At 53.5% G+C, this 19,703-nt stretch overlaps 2 protein-coding genes across 2 annotated transcripts; one reads left to right on the top strand and one right to left on the bottom strand.

Annotated features, from left to right (window-relative positions):
- Positions 1 to 3,337: 3,337 nt before the first annotated feature.
- On the bottom strand, positions 3,338 to 9,413 carry LOC141737390 (olfactory receptor 14J1-like). Its single transcript, XM_074572079.1, has 2 exons — positions 9,381 to 9,413; positions 3,338 to 4,276 (listed from the first exon to the last, which is right to left on the bottom strand). Exons 1-2 carry the CDS (start codon positions 9,411 to 9,413, stop codon positions 3,338 to 3,340), a joined length of 972 nt encoding a protein of 323 aa, XP_074428180.1.
- An 8,278-nt stretch (positions 9,414 to 17,691) lies between these two features.
- Positions 17,692 to 19,223, top strand: LOC141737403 (olfactory receptor 14J1-like). The gene has a single exon (XM_074572094.1). The coding sequence runs from the start codon at positions 17,692 to 17,694 to the stop codon at positions 18,616 to 18,618; it is 927 nt and encodes a 308-aa protein (XP_074428195.1). The 3' UTR covers positions 18,619 to 19,223.
- The last annotated feature ends 480 nt before the right edge of the window (positions 19,224 to 19,703 follow it).

The following is a 19,703-nucleotide window of genomic DNA, read 5'->3' as shown; positions in this document are numbered from 1 at the left end:
GCTTCTGCTGCTGCAGGAAATACAATGGCTGCCATAGGATGGAGGATAAGAGTTCGTCAGGCAGTGATGGGCATCACACACTCGCCATGCCCACCCCCATCCAGGACTGGGGTCAGGGGCCCAGGCATCTTGGCTCTGCTGGAAATCCCTCCAGTGAGTCCAGAAATCCCAACCCAGGGAAGAGAAAGCCCAAGACACTTCACTGCTGAGAAGGCAAATGCTGGCTTAAGTCTTGGGACCATTAGTGTGAATGTCCCACCACCTATGGAATAGTTCAGGAAATTTTTCAGGAAGAAGAGACCTCACAGGCACCAAACGCAGCCACAAGCCTCATTCTGGCCTAAAAAGGTATTCAAAAGGTAACGAACTCACAAACACAGACCCCAGTCATGAGCCTGCTGGTGGACAATCATGTGCCTGAGGAACCATAACCTCAGAAGCAAGAAGCAACCTCTAGCTGCTGGCATGTTCCATACATGCTGGCATGGTCCATCCTGTGTGTTGCATTCATACCCATGCTGCTGGCATGTCCCGTACTTGGGACCTCACAAGAACCAAGCCTGGTCATCAACCCTCTGTTGGCCTAAGGGGTGCTCTGGAACACAGGCCTTCAAACACCCAGGAGCTTGCTCATGGTCTCTCAGGTCCTCAGGCAGCAGCAGCACCCTCACAACTGGCATTCAGGCCATTCACCTGCTGCGGGGCTATCAAGGACTCAGGCAGACGTGATCTCCCAAGCACCAAGGTCATCCATGAGGCTGGTGTTGGCCTATCAAGCACTCAGACCTTTGCGGTGACCTCCAAACCAGTATCAAAGTGATCTGCCTGTTTCTGGCCTATCAGAGATTGTGGCATCACTGACCTCCTAACCAACATCCACACCATGTGCCTGCTGCTGGCCTGTCAGGTACTCATGGAGAAAGGACCCTGTAGGCACCGAACCGAGCCTTGAGCCTGGGGTTGGCCGGCCACCTGCAGAGACAGGGGTGACCCCAAAATGAGCATCGAAAGCAGATGCCCGCTCTTAGAGCAGCGGTGACCTCACAATCAACATGCCAGACCTTGGCCTGCTGCTGGCCTGTTGGGTTCTCAGGCAGAAGGCACCTCACAAACATCTACCCGAGACATTGCTGGACTGCCATGTCCTCACAGAATTATGTAGATTGAAAGGGATCTTTGGAGATCGACTAGTTCAATCCCCCTGCCCTAGAGGGAGTCAGCCAGAGCAGGTCACTTAAGAAGACGTCCAGGCTGGTTTTTAGTATCTCCACGACAGGACACTCCACAGTCATGCACCCCTCATGCTGAAACCTGTTTTCTTGAGTTCAGTTGGAATTTCTTGGTTTTGAGGATTGGGGCATAGAGCACATTGCCTGTGTGGGGCCGGTGGGGGAGATGGGCTTCTTCAACCTGGTGAAACTCCTCCAGTGAGGGTCATCGTCCAAAAGGGATAACAGCACTCCAAGCATGGGAGAGAGATGGTTGGGATATGATAGATATAAACACATGGAAGGATTTGGCTGAAGAGATTCTTAGCCTGCTGAAAGACCAGGGCATTCTTCCAACTGCCTGAAGCTCAAAGCAGCACCTGGGGAGTTTAGAGGGATGTGACTGAGTGAGGAGTAAGGGGACGGGCAAACTGGAGAGCAAGGGGAAGGCCATCCCTGCTGCCCATTAATGGTCCAATGGCCCCACTGTGCTGGAACCGCATGGGACAGGTGTGCTCAAGGGTGGGGAGACATCCTCCCTGCAGGCACAGAAATGCTCCCTAGCTCTTCTCCAGAGACACACCTTCTTCCAGGAGAGCCTTTCCCCAGGTGAGCGTGTCCAGGCTGGCCTGGCTGGACGTTCCTGGTTCCCACCCTGTGCTTCCTGCAGGGCCCTGAGCTGGCGGTGCTGCTCTTCAGAGGGAGGGGGCTGTGCTGCCCTGGGGCCATGGGGTGACCCTGCACTGGCCATGCTGGTCAGGGTGAGGAGAAGATCCCCTTTCCATCTTCCCTCCTGGGTCATTCAGAAAGGACCGGGCTGGGCAGGACCAAGGGGTGTCTCCAGTGGCACAAAGGGCAGGGGAGGGCTGCACTAGATCCAGCCCATGGGGCTTTCCAAGAGGGTGTCCTGAACCACTCTCCAGTCTTCTGTCCCTTTGCCTGCTGGCTCCTCACAGCCTCTCCTGGCAGCCCACACTTGTTTGTCCATTGGCTCCTGACGTTCCTCTTTTCCTCAGGGAGACATTCCCTTGGATGGTCACTCATTTGATGAGGTGCCCCTCACTGCCCACCCACCCTCACACAATGTCCCTGCAGATCCCATGAGCTCTCCTGGCAGCTTCCAATTCTTTTCCAGGATGAAATCTGGCACCAGCTCTGCTGCAAGTGGGGCAGCACCAGGCCCATATGGCAAACACCTGTTGCTGTTTGAGTGGACTTGTTCAACCTTGAAGAGAGGTCTTCATTCAACTCTTGGTCCAAAAACTATTCCGAGCCTGTTGCCCTGAAACCATCAAGAACCACAGAAGGGAAAAAGTCCTTTTGAGGGAGCGGCTGCTTGGGTGCAACTCCTGAGAATGGCTTTGTAAGAGGCGTCCAGCGTTCTGGCCCTGGCCTGAGGAGCCATTTTATGGTGCTATTTTCACAGAGACCAGCTCTAATAAAGAGGTTCTCATCGCCTGCTGCTACCCACAGTCACAGGGGTGCCACTGTAGAGACAACAGGACTGTCACAAGGTACACGAGGCCTCAGGGGGAACACAAAGGCAAGGGCACAGCAGGACAGTGGGGATGGGATGTGAGGAGAAACCAGCACTGGAAAGGCCACGTCCTGCTGCTGTCCTTGGCCATGGCTCCAGGGAAGCAGCAGCCCCGACTCGCAGGCGGCACAGACAGAGTGCCCAGCGAGGCAGCCAGGGGCAGCCCCAAAGGCCCCAGGGGCGGATCCTCCATGGGGCAGTTGGACATTTGCCTCCTGAACCCCTCCTGCATGCTGGGGCTGCTCACCCAGCTCCAGAGGGTAGTGAAGAGATGGGAGCTGAGACTAATAATTTTTTCCAGATATCTTTATTGAGCTTATCTAAAAAGAGAGCCAGGATCCATATGCAAATGAGGTCTTTGGGTCACGAAAAAAAGAAGTAGGAAGCCAAGAATTGTAATAACAAAGGTCTAGAACAGAAAAAACCAAAACACATAAAAACAATCAAATGAACATAAAAACCCAACATCAACAAAAAAATCCCACAAAGAGAAAGTAAAGAAACATATGAAGAAAAATTAGTCCTGTTTTTTCCTGAGATGCAGTGGGAGCTCCATTGGCACAGTGGACACCTTATTAATCTAGGGATGATTCTATTCAAATAGTTTCCTCAGGGCATCCTTGAGCTCCTGGTTCCTCATGCTGTAGATGAGGGGGTTCACTGCTGGAGGAACCACTGAGTACAGCACTGCCACCACCAGATCGAGAACTGGGGAGGAGATGGAGGGGGGCTTCAGGTAGGCAAACATGGCAGTGCTGATAAAGATGGAGACCACGGCCAGGTGAGGGAGGCACGTGGAAAAGGCTTTGTGCCGTCCCTGCTCAGAGGGGATCCTCAGCACGGCCCTGAAGATCTGCACATAGGACAGCACAATGAAAACAAAACAAATAAAAGAAAAAAAGACAGTAACTGCAAGAAGCCTAACCTCCCTGAGGTAGTCTGAGTCTGAACAGGAGACCTTGAGGATCTGGGGGATTTCACAGAAGAACTGGTCCACAGCATTGCCCTGGCAGAGGGGCAGGGAAAATGTACTGGCCGTGTGCAGCAGAGCATTGAGAAACCCACTGCCCCAGGCAGCTGCTGCCATGTGGACACAAGCTCTGCTGCCCATCAGGGTCCCGTAGTGCAGGGGTTTGCAGATGGCAACGTAGCGGTCATAGGACATGACAGTGAGAAGATAAAACTCTGTTGCAGCACAGAAAAAGAAAAAAAAGACCTGTGCTACACATCCCCAGTAGGAGATGACCCTGTTGTCCCACAGGGAATTGGCCATGGATTTGGGGACAGTGGTGGAGATGGATCCCAGGTCAAGAACCGAGAGGTTGAGGAGGAAGAAGTACATGGGGGTGTGGAGGCGGTGGTCACAGGCGATGGTGGTGATGATGAGGCTGTTGGCCAGGAGGGCAGCCAGGTAGATGCCTAGGAAGAGCCCGAAGTGCAAGAGCTGCAGCTCCCGCGTATCTGCGAATATGGAGGAGGAACTGGCTGATGGAGCTGCTGTTGGACATGTGGTGCCTCTGGGTGTGGAGCACTGAACAAGGAGGAAAGAACAGTGAGAAGTATAGGGGAAACTTTTCTGAGCAAAATCAACAGCATTTCTCAGACTTCACACTCTGCACTGCTTTTCCACTTCTATCAGATCTTCATTCAGCTCTGTGGCTGGAGCTCAGACTGTTTCTGGCCGAGTGTGCCAGGAGGAGCGGGACCTCTGCCCGCTGGCTGCCCAGGAGTCAGCCCTGCTCTGCAGCAGCAGATTCGTGGGAATGGGGTGGGCAGTCCTGGTGTTCCAATTTGTCAGATAAACCTCTCCTCATGGAAAAAGGGCTTGTCAGTCTCTGCACTCCCATTGCCATGAAACCACAGTTGCAAGAGTGTTGGAGAGAGGTTCTTCTACAGCTCTCTCCCGTCTCAGCTGGAGATTCTCTTGCATTTCAGAAACCCTCACCATTTCTGCTGCATTCAGGGACAGCAAAGGGAGTCCTGCCAGGCAAGGGGATTGTCTGAGGGTTAGTGCAGAGAGAGGGGAGCTGGTCTGTCCCTCTGTCTTGTTCCCAGCTGCCCTCTGCTTGTGCCTTTCTGAGACAGAGGGGAATCGCACTCATGTGTTGACATGGAAAGACACCAGGCACTGCTGAGAGCAGAGAAACCCACTGCCGAGAGCTCAGTGTCTCACCCTTTCTCAGGTGAAGTGCAAGAGCTGCAGCTCCCGTGTGTCTGCGAATGCCAGGAGGAGGAACTGGCTGATGGAGCTGCTGGTGCACATGTGCTGCCTCTGGGCATGGGGGCTCTGTCCAAAGGAGGAAAAAAGAAAGACAAAATTAGGACAGACGCCTTATAGCAAAGACAGTCTGCTTTTCAGTGATTGGTTTTTTTTTATTTTTCTGCCATCACAGTTGGTGAGTGGTCGTTTGAGAGGAAGAAATTCTAATTTTTATGATTGAAACTCTGGAGTCTTGAGACAGGACAGGAAACAGGGCTCTGATCTCTGTGGTTTAGTGCAGAGTCAGGAGAGCTGCAGTGTCCATCAGTCTTTTTTCCATCTGCCCTGTGCTTCTGCTTGTGCTGCCTTGAAGATGACTTCACACACAAATTCCGCTCAAAAAAAAAACAAAAAACAAACACATAACTGAACTCATATGGGAACAGCGGAGCTCTGTTTGAAAGGACAAATATACAAATTCTTCTCTTTCCCAAAGCAGAGTTAGAGCTGTGATGGGGAGAGCAGGACACAACCCCTCACAGAGAGAAGCAAAGGACTCTGTGAGGAGAGTGCCGACCCCCGAGGAAAGGCTCAGCCCTCCCTAGGATCCCACAGGAGAGCTCTGCCTTTCTGGGGGCAGCTGGCAAGCCAAGAGGACAGGCAAAGCAGAGAGTCTGGGGTCCCTAGGATGGGATGTTCTGAGGGGAGAGTCAGCTCATTGCCCAGCAGAGAATGCCCAGAAGACGTCTCCAGTGAAGGACCAAAGGAGAGCTGCCTGAGCGCCCCCTCCCCAGTGTGTGTTGGCAGTTTCCCCCAGCCCTTGCCCATGTCTCTGCTGCCTGGAGCTGCCCCTGCCAGGAGCTGCTTCTCTGTGCCCAGGTCTCCTCCCTCTCCCTGCTCCCACAGCCCATCCCACCCGCTGGGGGCTCAGCTCTGCCCTGCAGACCCCTCCTGGCAGCAGGGCACTGCCCAGGGCCATCTCCCTCTTTGTGGCTCCTCAGGAGGAGATGAGAGAAAGCCTGATGCTGGAAGCAAAGGTGCTGCTGGTGCTGTGTGTAGGGAGAGGAGGGGGTGAAGGCGCTTTGTGAGCTTTCTGGCAGATCTGCTGATTCCTCAGTGGAACAGTGACAGCTCCTTTCCCTCAGGAGGCAGCTGAGAGCACAGACCCTGCAATGTCTTCATCTTCCAGGCAGCCCCTGCCTTGTCTTTCCTCTGTAAATGCTGCCTCTGCCAGTGTTCTGGGGGTGATCTGCAGCTGTGGGCAGCCCTGACCCACACAGCACACTCTCAGAAGAGCCAAAGGACCCTGCCCTGAGGGGAGTCTCTCCTTTGCCCCAGAGCTTCTCCCCACAGAAGCTCGGGGTGGGGGGAACTCCTTGGGCAGGCTGAGAGCTGACCCTGGCAAGCAGCAGAGTCCCTGCCCCGGCACAAAGCCCCCTGGGGTGCAGGGACCCTGCTCTCAAGGACAGCCCTGGGCACCCCTGCCTGCACACCCACCTGTCTTCAAAACCCTGCCACAGTCCCTCGCAGAAGGCAGCCCTCCTTCATTGTCGCTGCCATGGTGCAGCAGGGCAGCCCTGCTCTGAAGCACGTCCTCCTTCTCCACACCAGAGAAGCCGGGAGAGCCATCCTGACAGCTCCTCTCAGCCAGCCCTAGAACATCCCTCCAGGAGACTCCCCTGCCTTGCCCTACAGCCAGAGACTGACTGTGTCAACAGGGGTGAAGATTTCCCCAAGAACAAGCTCAGAACTCTCCTCCCACTCCCAGCTGCCTTTGTCCTCTCTGTGCCTGGCTCCTCTCGGGTGCCTGCAGGCAGTGCCCTCAGCCCTGCTGCGCTTGGCAGAGGAGCTGCTCCTGGGCAGAGCCGTCTCTCTGCAGCGCTGCCCACTTGCCATGAGCTCCCTCCATGCCAGGAGCCCAGCCCAGCTCAGACGCAGAGGACCAGCCCAAGGCCTTTTAATGACCCCTCTGGTGGGTTTGATGCCAAGTCCATGAACCTCGGTCGCTGAGAGGAAGTTGAAGAAACCTCTCAAGGAGTCAAAGTCAAATTCAAACTCCAAAGTTTCATGTAGTGTTAATGGGTCCCACTGAGGGACACCACTCAGGAATTATCACCAGGGTCAGGTTAGAGCAGTAACCTGGAGGCTGCGATGACAGGTCAGAGAAAGCAAGGTGAAGGTGGCTCTGATGCTGAGTAAACCTGGATGTGTTTCATTAGCGCAACGGGCCAAGCCCTGACCCCATCACCCAAAGGGCCAAGGCCTGACCCCCAGCCCCCAGGAAGGGAGATCCTGTCCCTCACTCATTCCTCAGGGCCCTTCCTGGGACACTGTGATGTGGGGATGTGCAATGCCAAGGACAGGGCTATGGTACAACACCAGCCAGGCTCCTGAGTATGGACAAGGAGGCAATGAGACCCCAGTGCTGGAAGGACTGGTTGTCTCCTCATAGGCATCAGTGGCAGAGACAACAGCCATAGCCCAAGGCATGAAGAGGTTGGCTCTGTCAGGGGCCTTTCAGCTTTGCCACATCCCTCTGTCTTCTCCACCACAGGCTGTCCTACGGTGTCCCATCACCTCTGCCTCTTTCCCTGCAGGCTGTAGTCATCCACCCGGCTGCCCCACCTTGCTCTCACCTTCCTTTGCGTCGAAAAGGATGGCCTCCAAACCCCATCTTGGGAGATCTCTGGGCTCTCTCCACGCTGTTTGCAGATGAAAACATAGTGGTCATAGGCCAAGAAAGATGGAGGGAGACTTTTTACCAAGGCCGGTAACAACAGAACAAGGGACAATGGCTTTAAACTGAAATTGGGTAGATTTAGATTGGACATAAGGAAGAAAGGCTTTATGATGAGTGTGGTGAGACCCTGGAACAGGTTGCCCAGAGCAGTGGTGGATGCCCCACCCCTGGAAGTGTCCAAGGTCAGGAGCTTTGAGCAACCTGAACTAGTGGGAGGTGTCCCTGCTCATGGAAGGGGGTTGGACTAGATGATCTTTTACATCCCTTCCAACCCAAACCATTCTATGATTCTTTGATTCTAAAATCTCCCACTCCTCCTGCACAAGGCTGCAAATACCTACATACACCATGTAGGCATTTTCATCTGACCTTGTCTCCAGCCCTTCCATAAAAAAGAAAGGATTGCCATTTGTAGGACGTGAGCTGCCATGCTTTCAGAGGAGCAATTCAGGACTCAAAAGGTAAGACAATAATTCCAAGAAAGTCCTGACATAGTTGTGTCAATTTAGTTAGTTAAGTGGGCCAATGGGAGAGCGTGCCAGGATGACCTTGCCTATGGAGGAGGGGGGTTTTTGTCTTGGGTGTCTGAGACTCATGGTGGGAGGCCAGAGAGCACATTCGGGGACTGTGCAAGACTTGCCGTGGGATTTCTAGGAAAGGATCAAAGGTTTCTAAAGGAACAAGATGGGACAAGAGAGAGGAAAGAGGATGAAATGAGATGGTCATGTGCAAACAGGTGGCTGGTGAGGACACTTCCCTGGCTGTGCCCCACAACCGATCACCACAGCCTGTCCTGTTTCTCCTTTTCCAAGAGCTTTGTGGGGCGAGGGAGCTCTCTGCTCTCTGCGCAGATGGAGGTTCAAGTGCCAGACACTGGAGTGGGAACCACAAGTCACCAGAGCTTTTGTACTTTGGGGGGCCAGCAACTGGTGAGACTGGTGTGTATGTATATAACATTGGTGTGTATGGCAGTGGTTTACCCACAAGCAAACACCAAACCAGAGAGACCAGAGAGTAGAATACGCCTGCGAGCAAGTTATTTTTCAGGGCCTAAGTCTGGACTGGACACTAGAGGGACCACAACATCTGGAAGTTGGGTACTGGACGAAAAAGGTAGCCCAGACCACCTCCTAGAGAAACTGGGGGGTCACAGTATCATAGAATTGTCTAGGTTGGAAGGGACCTTTCAGATCAGCAAGTCCAACCATCAACCTAACACTGACAAAACCCATCACTGAACCATGTCACTAAGCACTACGTTGACCCGTCTAATTGGAAATACCTCCAGGGATGGGGATTCCACCACTTCCCTGGGCAGCCTGTTCCAATATTTGATAACCCTTTCAGTGTAAAATTTTTTCCTATTATCCAGGAAATAATATCCAGTCTAAACTTCCCCTGGTGCAACTTGAGGCCGTTTCCTCTTGTCCTATCACTTGTTACTTGGGAGAAGAGACCGACCCCCACCTCTCTACACCCTCCTTTCAGGGAGTCGCAGAGAGCAAGAAGGTCTCCCCTCAGCCTCCTTTTCTCCACACTGAACACCCCCATTTCCCTCAGACGCTCCTCACAAGATTCGTGCTGCAGACCCCTCGCCAGCTCCCTTGCCCTTCTCTGGACCCGCTCCAGCCCCACAACGTCTTTCCTGTAGTGAGGGGCCTAAAACTGGACACAACACTCCAGGTGAGACCTCACCAGGGCCCAGCACAGGGGGATGATCACTTCCATGGTCCAACTCACCACACTGTTCCTGGTAAAGGCCAGGATGCTGTTGGCCTTCTTGGCCACCTGGGCACACTGCTGGCTCGTAGTCAGCCGGCTGTTGACCAACACCCCCAGGTCCTTTTTTGCTGGGCAGTTTTCAAGCCACTGCTCCCCAGGCCTGTAGCGCTGCATGGTGTTGTTGTGACCTTAGTAGAGGACCTGGCGCTTGGCCTTGTTGAACCTCATACCATTGGCCTCGACCCATCGGTCCGTAAGCCTGTGCAGATCCCTCTGCAGAGCCTTCCTACCCTCAAGCAGGTCGACACTCCCTCCCAACTTGTTGTCGTCTGCGAACTTACTGAGGGTTCACTCGTTCCATTCATCCAGATAATTGATAAAGACATTAAAGAGAATGGGCCCCAGCACCGAGCGCTGGGGAACACCACTTGTGACCGGCTGCCAACTGGATGGAACTCCAGTCACCACCACTCTTTGGGGCCCACCTTCCAGCCAGTTTTTCACCTGGTGAATTGTTCCCCCGTCCAAGCCATGAGCAGCCAGTTTCTCCAGGAGAATACTGTGGGAAACAGTATTTCCCACATTTGAGCCCAAACACTTTCAATTCGCACTGCCTCCCTCTCGCCTCTGACACTGGGTATTGTGTGACACAACTGTCCTGGCTCTCCAGGCACGATGGGTAACAGGTGACCCTGCTCTGGCAGGGGGTTTGGACTAGACGATCTCCAGAGGGAGAAGGGATTCCAAGCCTTATCATTCTGTGATTTTGTGACTTTTCAAATTCCTCAGAAAGAGGACAGTGCTGTAACCCAGCTGCAGCACTGTGTTAATGCAGAACTGGCTATTGAAAATCTAGTATTTCATTCACTTGGGCTCTTGGCTTTGGCATCTTTTCACTTTGACTCCACTCCTGACACCTCTCTCATGAACCCCATAAGAATGGAAGACTAAAGGAGAATTAGGCTCAGAGCTGGCTCCTTAGGGCGTTTGGCGTGTTAATGAGCCCTCTGGTGCCGAGCTCCTGCACTGCAGATCCTGAAAGACTGAGCAAGCCCCCGGAGAAGTAAAAGCCAGAAGCAAACCTCCAGGTTTCTGGGGGTGTTAGCAGGCCCTGCTGATCTCTGCCTCTGAAGAGACCGAGGAGGGAATGAGCAGACAAAGTTCCTGTCCCTGGGGGCTGGTGAAGCAGGAAAGGATGTCAGAGACACTTGCTACAGGAAGAAATTTAAACGTGGAAGTCATTGTGAAAGCCCTTGATTTGCTTCCCCAAGCAGGATGGCCAAGCCCTGACCCCCATCCTTTGGGGAGGGAGCTCCTTTCCCTCTTGGAATGCTCAGGGCTCTGTGTAATGTGTGAGTGTGTGAAGCCGGGTACTGGTCAGCAGGAGGACCCTTTGCAGGCTCTGTGGTGGGTGGGTGAGGAGGCAACGAGGTGCTGGAGCTTTAAGGAGCGAGTGCCCTCTCATGGGTCTCAGTGGAAGAGACAGAAGCCTACTCAGGTCTGTTGGGGTGTCAAGGCCCAAAGCCATGCCCACCGCAGCTACACTGTCCCATGCCTGTGCCGGCTTCATTAGCTCCAAAAAAAGCTGTGGATTTATGAGGATTTTCCAATTCCTGTGGGTGTCCCCTCCCAACCTATTTGCTTTCTTCCAAAAGTGTTGTCAATGCTCATTTATTACCCAAGATTTGCAAGCCCCAGACATGCTAGAATCCTCTATTTAGCTCCACAACCCAGCGCTGAAGTGCGTATCCTCCTCATTCTGCTGCCTCAGAGTGAAAATTCAACCTCTGACATTTCAGCATGACACCCCTTGCTATTTCAGGTCCTTCTCCGGCCTTTCACACGCTCATTGCTATGCACACACTGCTCTTTCCCTGCATGCCCATGTCTCTCACAAACCCTTCCTCTTCCCCTGCCGAGATGGGACTTCAAGAGGTTTGTGCATCCTCCACGCCCATGGTCTGAGCTCACAGTCGTCTCAGGGAACCTGTGTCCGACTGCGGCCAGTGTTGTCCTGCCAGCTCAGGGTCTGAGTTCCATTTGAGCCCAAACCATTCCAGTTCCCGCTGCCTCCCTCTTCCCTCTGACACTGGCTACTGTGTGACACAACTGCTGTACAACTCCAGGCAGGATGGGCCAAAGAGTTTAATTAGCAAATTGGGACATTTCCCCTTGCTGGAAATGTGAACTTGGCTCTCAATATTTATGTATTGAACTGCTTTGCCACTTTGAAACTGCCTCTCTGAAAAAATAGCCCAGCGTGGTTTTTTCTAGGTTTGTTTTTGTTTGTTTTAACCCAAATGTACATGCAGCACTGAAGTGACATTCCATAGCATGGAAAGTGGCTTCCATAGGATTTTGCACAATGTCTGCTGCAAGAGGGGAGATGTCTCAGACTGCAACTGGAAATGGGTGAAGTTGTGAGGAGATAAATGCGTTACATCAGACAATATTGGTATGAATACAGTAAAAAAATGTAGCGAAGGTGAATAAGCAGGGAAAAAAGGAAACCTGCCCAGTCACTGGAGCTCTGCAGAAGGGGGCTGGAGCTGTACGTAACATGAGGTGATACAAGCGGGATCATGACCTAGAGAGGATTTTTAGGCCAGGCTGTGTGAGGGAGTACCCTGACTTCACCCAGATAACCAAGAGGCTCCACAGTGTGCTGAAGCAATGGGAAGAAAGGTCTTGGGGTAAAAGCATGAGAAACAATGGGAGAGATTTTGCTGGTTTTGCTCTCACTGCTATCTCTTTGTCATCATTTAAAGCTGACACCTTGTAGACAGAATTGCCCTGAATTCATGCCCGCTTCGTATATTTTCTCCCTGGTTCCAGTAAGAGGTGGAGGGGGGGATAGGCTTTAGGCTTCTTCACAGCCTAAAGCACCACATGGGTAAGGAGCCTGGCCGGGAAATGTAAAGAGTAATCAAAGGTAGGACGAGATACCTACTGAGCACAGGACAATGCCACCCTGAATTGTCCCATGAGCCTCTACTGTAGAAACCCTCACCTGTACCTGACTCTCTTCTCCTGGGGCACACTGCAAGGCACAGGCTCATGGAAGGGCTTTTGGGAAAGGGGTTGATGGGGGAGCCTCTGGTCCAGCCTCTCACCCAAAGGTGGGGTTGCCAATCCCAGGGTCAGGTTGGGTGACATTCTGGGGAGCTGAAAACCTCCAAAGATGGAGATAACAGAGAGTCGATGGGTGTCCTGCTGCAGGTCAACGTCCGCCTAGTCCATTTTTCCTAATATTCGGTATAAAGCTCCATGGAGGATGCTTGCCGCTGTTGCCTCTGCCAAACATCTGCCACAGCAGAAGAGTTTGCCTCCACCTTCATCTCTCCAGGAAGATGTCACCTGCTCTTAGGCTTCCCTGTGCCTCCCCTACAGCAGACTAAAGAGGACTGGTTGTCTCAGCCTCTCCACACAGCTCATGTGCTTCAGGCCCCTAACCCCATCCCGACAGACTTCCTCTGGACTTTCTCCAGTTTCTCCGTCCTCCTTTCACAATGGGATCCATCTATGGCATCCACCATAACTCCCACACCCTTCTGCCCAGGACACTCCTCAGCCAGTCGCGTCACAGCCTGTCCCAGTGCACCGCCTTTGTTCTGCCCCCAGTGCACACCTTGCCCCCTTTGCCTTATGAAACTTCAGGAGGTTTCATTTGGCCAAGTCCCCAGGTGTGTCAAGGTCCCTCTGGACTCAAAGTCCAAATGGTCAACATTGCAGGTTTTGTGGACAGTGCCTCAAACCAGATAAGAATATGGGGAATTGCAGGATCCCACAGGTAATGAAAGAGAATGATTTGCCTAATGGAGTTGCCACCTGAGTTTGAAAATCAGCACACCAACCACCTCAGATATACCCCAAGGTTGTAAGAAAAAAGAAAAGCATGGCCAAGGGGGAATGGATGAATAAGGAAGCCGTTCATTTTGGAGGGGATTTAGAGAAAAAAAGAGAAGCAATTGTGGTTTCAAGGAATGAAAAGGATGTGGTCAGGGCTGTTTGGGGACACCTGTGAAGCACCCTGGCACCTGATGTGAATGACTTCTGTGGTCAGAGACAACCTGAGAGCTTTCCCTAATTTGGAAAAATGAAGGGGAAGAAAGGACAGTCATATTTAGGCTGGATGGGACGTCGGGAGGTGTCTCGAGCAGCCTCCTGCAGGGCCAGACCAGTTACTGAGGGCTTTCTCCAAACACATCCTGGTCACTTGCTAGAAGAGATCCAGTGACATAAACCAAAGAAGTAACCTGGATGTGGTGTAAAAAGTCCTGAGCAGAAGGGGATCGTCACTTCCACTGTCTGTGCTCCTGCTCATACAGCCCGGAATGCATCCATTAGCCATGCATGCAGGCATTAGCCATCCTAGCTTGGGCATAAGAGTGTTCTGTGGGACAATGCTGGAAACCTTGCTGACTTCCAGGTCAAAGATAACTACGTCTCTCCTCGCACCTAACAGTCATGGCCTTTCTTCACATAAAGCAAGTCTCCCCTGGCTAAATCCTGTCACCTTCTCTTTCGGCCATGAAAGAATTGTGACCTGAGGGGACCTGCTCTGGAGCACAGCCTTTCACTCCCCTGCTCATCCATGGGGCATTTCTGAAAGGTGCATGCAATATTTGGGTGCCGCCAGTCATCAGGGAGTGCCCCCACTTTCAAGGATGATGGAAGGGGCCTCTCTGTGACATCGGCCTGCTCTCTCAGCTCCCTGGGATGCCACCCATCCTGTCCTAGAGACTGGTGAGGATGGTGCTTGCTCAAGTGACTCCTGACTTGATGCCCATCCACCGCTGGTTGTTCTCCTCCAGGGTCCTGCCTCAAGTCACAGAGGCCTGAGAGACCTTGCAGGGAAAGATCGAGGCAGAGAGGACATAGACAATCTCAGATCTATCCACACCTGCTCTCACGAAACTCAGCGGTGGCCACACACTATCTTTGTTTCTTCTTTAACTGTTCCGGATGTTTCAAACACGCATCATGGTGCCCTTGAATTGCCTCTCAAGTTTAGCCTGAGTTTCCATCCTTGCTGTGCCTGGAGGATGCTGTCCTTGGACACCAGCTGTACTGAGCTGTGCCACCATGTCTGGGCAGTGTATGCCATCCCTGCCGGAGTTCTGTACGCATCAGTAATGGCTCTAGCTCATCCTGTCTGTGCCCCTGGCTGAGGGGATTGCTGCACATTTGGGCTGAAGCACCCCAGCTGTGTCACCAGGCAAGCTCCTACTTGCCTTAAGGAAACCCGCTACCAAGTGTCCAAGACCCCGTGGGGGCAGAGACATTGCGTCAGAGCAGAGATGTGGGATTGACAAAAGAGCACTGAATGTCTGGCCAGCCCTGGGAGTACAGACCCAGGGTGAAATGTCCTAATTCACTCAATGGAATCATCCCCCGAGCTTGGAAAAATGAGATCCTTCCCTTTCACCCTTCTGGTGTCTACTATTGGGACAAGAAGAGGTGATTCTCCTGCCAACTCTTTTCTAATACAAGAAATGCCACAGGACATAAGTGTATCTCCAGGTGAGGGAGGGAACATCAGCAATTACATCAGCAGGTTGCCCTGGAGCCCCAGGGACACCTGGAGGGAGCCCCGAGGGGGCAGAGAAAGGGCTGCCTTGGGCTGGTCCTCTGCTGCTGAGCTGGGCTGGGCTCCTGGCATGGAGGGAGCTGATGGCAAGCGGGCAGCGCTGCAGAGAGACGGCTCTGCCCAGGAGCAGCTCCTCTGCCAAGCGCAGCAGGGCTGAGGGCACTGCCTGCAGGCAGCGAGGGCAGAGGAGGGAGGCAGAGAGGGTGTAAAGGCAGTCTGGGGTGGGAGGAGAGAGGAGAGCTCAGCTGGAGAAAAATCTTCCCAGCCCTGAACAGGGTAAGTCTCTGGCTGCAGGGCAACGCAGCTGCGGTTCCTGGAATGATCTCCTGAAGCTGGCACATCCCACAGCCTCTGGGATCTATCAGGAGGTCTCTCAGAGGTTCTCCGCCATAGAGAAAAAGGACTTGCTTTGGAGCAGGGCTTCCCCATGGCTCTGTCAAAGGGACAGGGCACATCAGCTGCCTTCACCCGGGGATGGCTGCAGAGTGTGAAGGTGGGTGTGCAGCCAGGGGTCTGTCCTTCAGAGCAGGGTCCCTGCACCCAAGGGTGCTTTGTGCTGTGGCAGGGACTTATCTCCTGTCAGGATCAGCCCTTGGTTTCCCTGAGGAGCTGCCGGCAGCAGTGCGGGGAGAAGGTGCGGGTGGAAGAGGCAGCTCCTGGCAGGAGAGTGTCCTGCTGTCAAGGGGGTGCTGTGTGGGTCAGGGCTGCTCTCAGCTGCACTTCACCCCCAGGACATTTCTGAGGGCACTTTTCAAGGGGAAGCTCAAGGCAGGAATTACGTTACAGATAAGGAGCTTTCCTGTATTTGCATTTTATTTTTGTTTCCTAGTGAGAGAGTGGGGAGGTACAAAAACTGATAAATGTATAGGGAGCTCTGAAGTTGGAAGAAGTCAGTGAGACTCCTGAGCTGTAGCTTTGAGTGGTCAGTAGGTCTGCCAGGAACCTCCTGGAGTGCCTTCAGCCACTCCTCTGCCCATGGGCAGCACCAGCATCAGCTCTGCTGGACCCATCGGGGTTGTTCTGACCTGCCCTTTTCCACCTGCAAACAGGAACATGAACCCAGGCAGTGCCCGGCAAACAGGCAGGTTTCTGTGGGGCCAAGGGGAGTGCACAGGGGTTGGGATGGGGTCTGTGAGAGCTGACAGGGAAAAGACATGGGACAGGGAAACACCTCCCAGGAGGAGAATCTCCCGGCAGCAGGGATAGGATCAGGGAATGAGAGGAAAGAGAAACCAGAAATGCTGTGGGAGGAAGGATTCATGAAACTCCGTATGATCCCCTCCAATGCAGACCCCTTCCCCTGAGCAAGCCCCCTCACCTCCTCTCCCACCCAGCAAAGCCTCAGCCCTCAGGGCTCTGTGGTTCAAGGCATGACCCTCCTGTGAAGCCAGAGCTCCAGCAGAGCCCTGGGCCAGCTCTCCAGCCACATGCCCATTTCCCTCTGCAGAGCACAGGGACTGAGAGCAGCTGACAGGCACAGTTGTTGTCTGGGAGGTGGCGTGAACATCTGGGTGAGGGTAACGCTGTCCTGAGTGCCCGGCTGTCTCTGCCCTGGCCTCTCTCAGCCAGACCATCACTGCGTTTTCCCTTGTTTCTCCACTTGTCTGTGATATTGTGATTGTTCTCTTTTTCTCTCAGCCAGGCTCTCTGGGGATGGGAGTTGCAGCAGCCGAGTCAGGCACCGGTCTAGTGATTTCTCCCATGAAAGTGTTTCCCTGGGAATGAAGTGTCCAAGCTCTCCTCTAACGCGTGGGGCTGTGGGCAAAGTAGTCTATGTGGCTGGGGAATGAGCTGACTCTCCCTTTCTGACATACCATCACTAGGACACTTGGGTATCTCCTTGGGGTGTCCTTCCAAGCACTGAGCTGCCCTCCAGGATGCCAGTCTGTCCTGGAGCATCCTGCTGTTACCTGAATGCCCTGTGGAGAAGCGCAGAGACGCTACGACCAAGGAAACGCTGCTGGGTTTGTGAAAGGAGCCATGTGTGTCCTTGGCGAGAAGTGGGGTGCTGAGACCTTGAGAAAGGGTGAGACACTGAGCTCTCGGCAGTGGGTTTCTCTGCTCTCAGCAGTGCCTGGTGCCTTTCCATGTCAACACGCGAGTGCGATTCCCCTCTGTCTCAGAAAGGCAGAAGCAGAGGGCAGCTGGGAACAAGACAGAGGGACAGACCAGCTCCCCTCTCTCTGCACTAACCCTCAGACAATCCCCTTGCCTGGCAGGACTCCCTTTGCTGTCCCTGAATGCAGCAGAAATGGTGAGGGTTTCTGAAATGCAAGAGAATCTCCAGCTGAGACGGGAGAGAGCTGTAGAAGAACCTCTCTCCAACACTCCTGCAACTGTGGTTTCATGGCAATGGGAGTGCAGAGACTGACAAGCCCTTTTTCCATGAGGAGAGGTTTATCTGACAAATTGGAACACCAGGACTGCCCACCCCATTCCCACGAATCTGCTGCTGCAGAGCAGGGCTGACTCCTGGGCAGCCAGCGGGCAGAGGTCCCGCTCCTCCTGGCACACTCGGCCAGAAACAATCTGAGCTCCAGCCACAGAGCTGAATGATCTCATGGAAATGGAAAAGTGGTAGAGAGTGTGAAGTATGACAAATGGCAAATGGTGTTGATTTTGCTCAGAAAAGTCGCCCCTAAATTCTCACTGTTCTTTCCTCCTTGTTCAGTGCTCCACACCCAGAGGCAGCACATGTCCAACAGCAGCTCCATCAGCCAGTTCCTCCTCCTGGCATTTGCAGACACACGGGAGCTGCAGCTCTTGCACTTCGGGCTCTTCCTGGGCATCTACCTGGCTGCCCTCCTGGCCAACGGCCTCATCATCACCGCCATCGCCTGTGACCACCGCCTCCACACCCCTATGTACTTCTTCCTCCTCAACCTCTCGGTTCTTGACCTGGGATCCATCTCCACCACTCTCCCAAAATCCGTGGCCAATTCCCTCTGGGACAACAGTACAATCTCCTACTGGGGATGTGTTGTACAGGTCTTTTGTTTCTTTTTCTGTGCTGCAGCAGAGTTTTATCTTCTCACTGTCATGTCCTATGACCGCTATGTTGCCATCTGCAAACCCCTGCACTACGGGACCCTGATGGGCAGCAGAGCTTGTGTCCACATGGCAGCAGCTGCCTGGGGCAGTGGGTTTCTCAATGCTCTGCTGCACACGGCCAGTACATTTTCCCTGCCCCTCTGCCAGGGCAATGCTGTCGACCAGTTCTTCTGTGAGATCCCCCACATCCTCAAGCTCTCCTGCTCAGGCTCCTTCCTCAGGAAAGCTGGGCTTCTAATATTAAGTTGTTTTTTAGCTTTTGTGTGTTTTGTGTTCATCGTGCTGTCCTATGTGCAGATCTTCAGGGCCGTGCTGAGGATCCCCTCTCAGCAGGGACGGCACAAAGCCTTTTCCACGTGCCTCCCTCACCTGGCCGTGGTCTCCCTGTTTGTCAGCACTGGCATGTTTGCCTACCTGAAGCCCCCCTCCATCTCCTCCCCAGTTCTCGATCTGGTGGTGGCTGTGCTCTACTCAGTGGTGCCTCCAGCAGTGAACCCCCTCATCTACAGCATGAGGAACGAAGAGCTCAAGGATGCCCTGAGGAAACTATTTGAATACAATCCTCCTTAGATTAATAAGGTGTCCACTGTGCCAATGGAGCTCCCACTGCATCTCAGGAAAAAGCAGGACTAATTTTTCTTCATATGTTTCTTTACTTTCTCTTTGTGGGTTTATTTTGTTGTTATTGGGGTTTTTTTGTTCGTTTGATTGTTTTTATATGTTTTGGGTTTTTTTATTCTAGAACTTTGTTATTATAATTCTTGGCTTCGTACTTCTTTTTTCCTTGACCCAAAGCCCTCATTTACATATGGATCCAGGCTCTCTTTTTAGATAAGCTCAATAAAGATATCTGGAAAAATTATTAGTCTCAGCTCCCATCTCTTCACTACCCTCTGGAGCTGGGTGAGCAGCCCCAGCATGCAGGAGGGGTTCAGGAGGCAAATGTCCATCTGCCCCATGGAGCATCCGCCCCTGGGGCCCTTGGGGCTGCCCCTGGCTGCCTGGCTGGGCACTCTGTCTGTGCCACCTGCGAGTCGGGGCTGCTGCTTCCCTGGAGCCATGGCCAAGGACAGCAGCAGGACGAGGCCTTTCCAGTGCTGGTCTCTCCTCACATCCCCACTGTCCTGCTGTGCCCTTGCCTTTGTGTTCCCCCTAAGGCCTCGTGTACCTTGTGACAGTCCTGTTGTCTCTACAGTGGCACCCCTGTGGCTGCAGGCAGGAACAGGCCATATGAAACATTATTTCAGAGCTCGTCTCTGTGAAAATAACATAGTAATGAAAATGCCTCCTCAGGGCAGGGTCAGAAGGCTGGATGCCTCTTCCAAAGCTGGCGTCAGAAGTTACAGCAGTGGGGAGACCCTGAGCAGTGCCCAGCGGTGCCCAGGCCTCACCGGGAAGTGCCGGCACCGCCACGGCGCTGGGGAGACCTCCCTGGGACGTGCGGCGTCCCTCTGTGACATCAGCCCGCGTCACCTGAAGGTGCCTTAGGACACCAGCAGGGAGGCGGCACAGCTGGGCAAAGAGGAGACGGGGTTCCCCTCTTGTCCTGGGAATTCTCCCCAGGGCCTTTCCAAAAAGCCCCTCTGCCCCCTGCACCACCATGTCTCTGCGACTGGCAGCCCCCCCGGGCAGGTGCCTTTTGGGCTTCGGCTGCG

The sequence above is a fragment of the Larus michahellis genome, unplaced genomic scaffold (assembly GCF_964199755.1).
Source record: "Larus michahellis unplaced genomic scaffold, bLarMic1.1 SCAFFOLD_117, whole genome shotgun sequence".
Classification (NCBI taxonomy): Eukaryota; Metazoa; Chordata; class Aves; order Charadriiformes; family Laridae; genus Larus; species Larus michahellis.
The sequence above is the reverse complement of the archived record's forward strand: the minus strand, read 5'-3'. Positions and strand labels throughout refer to the sequence as shown.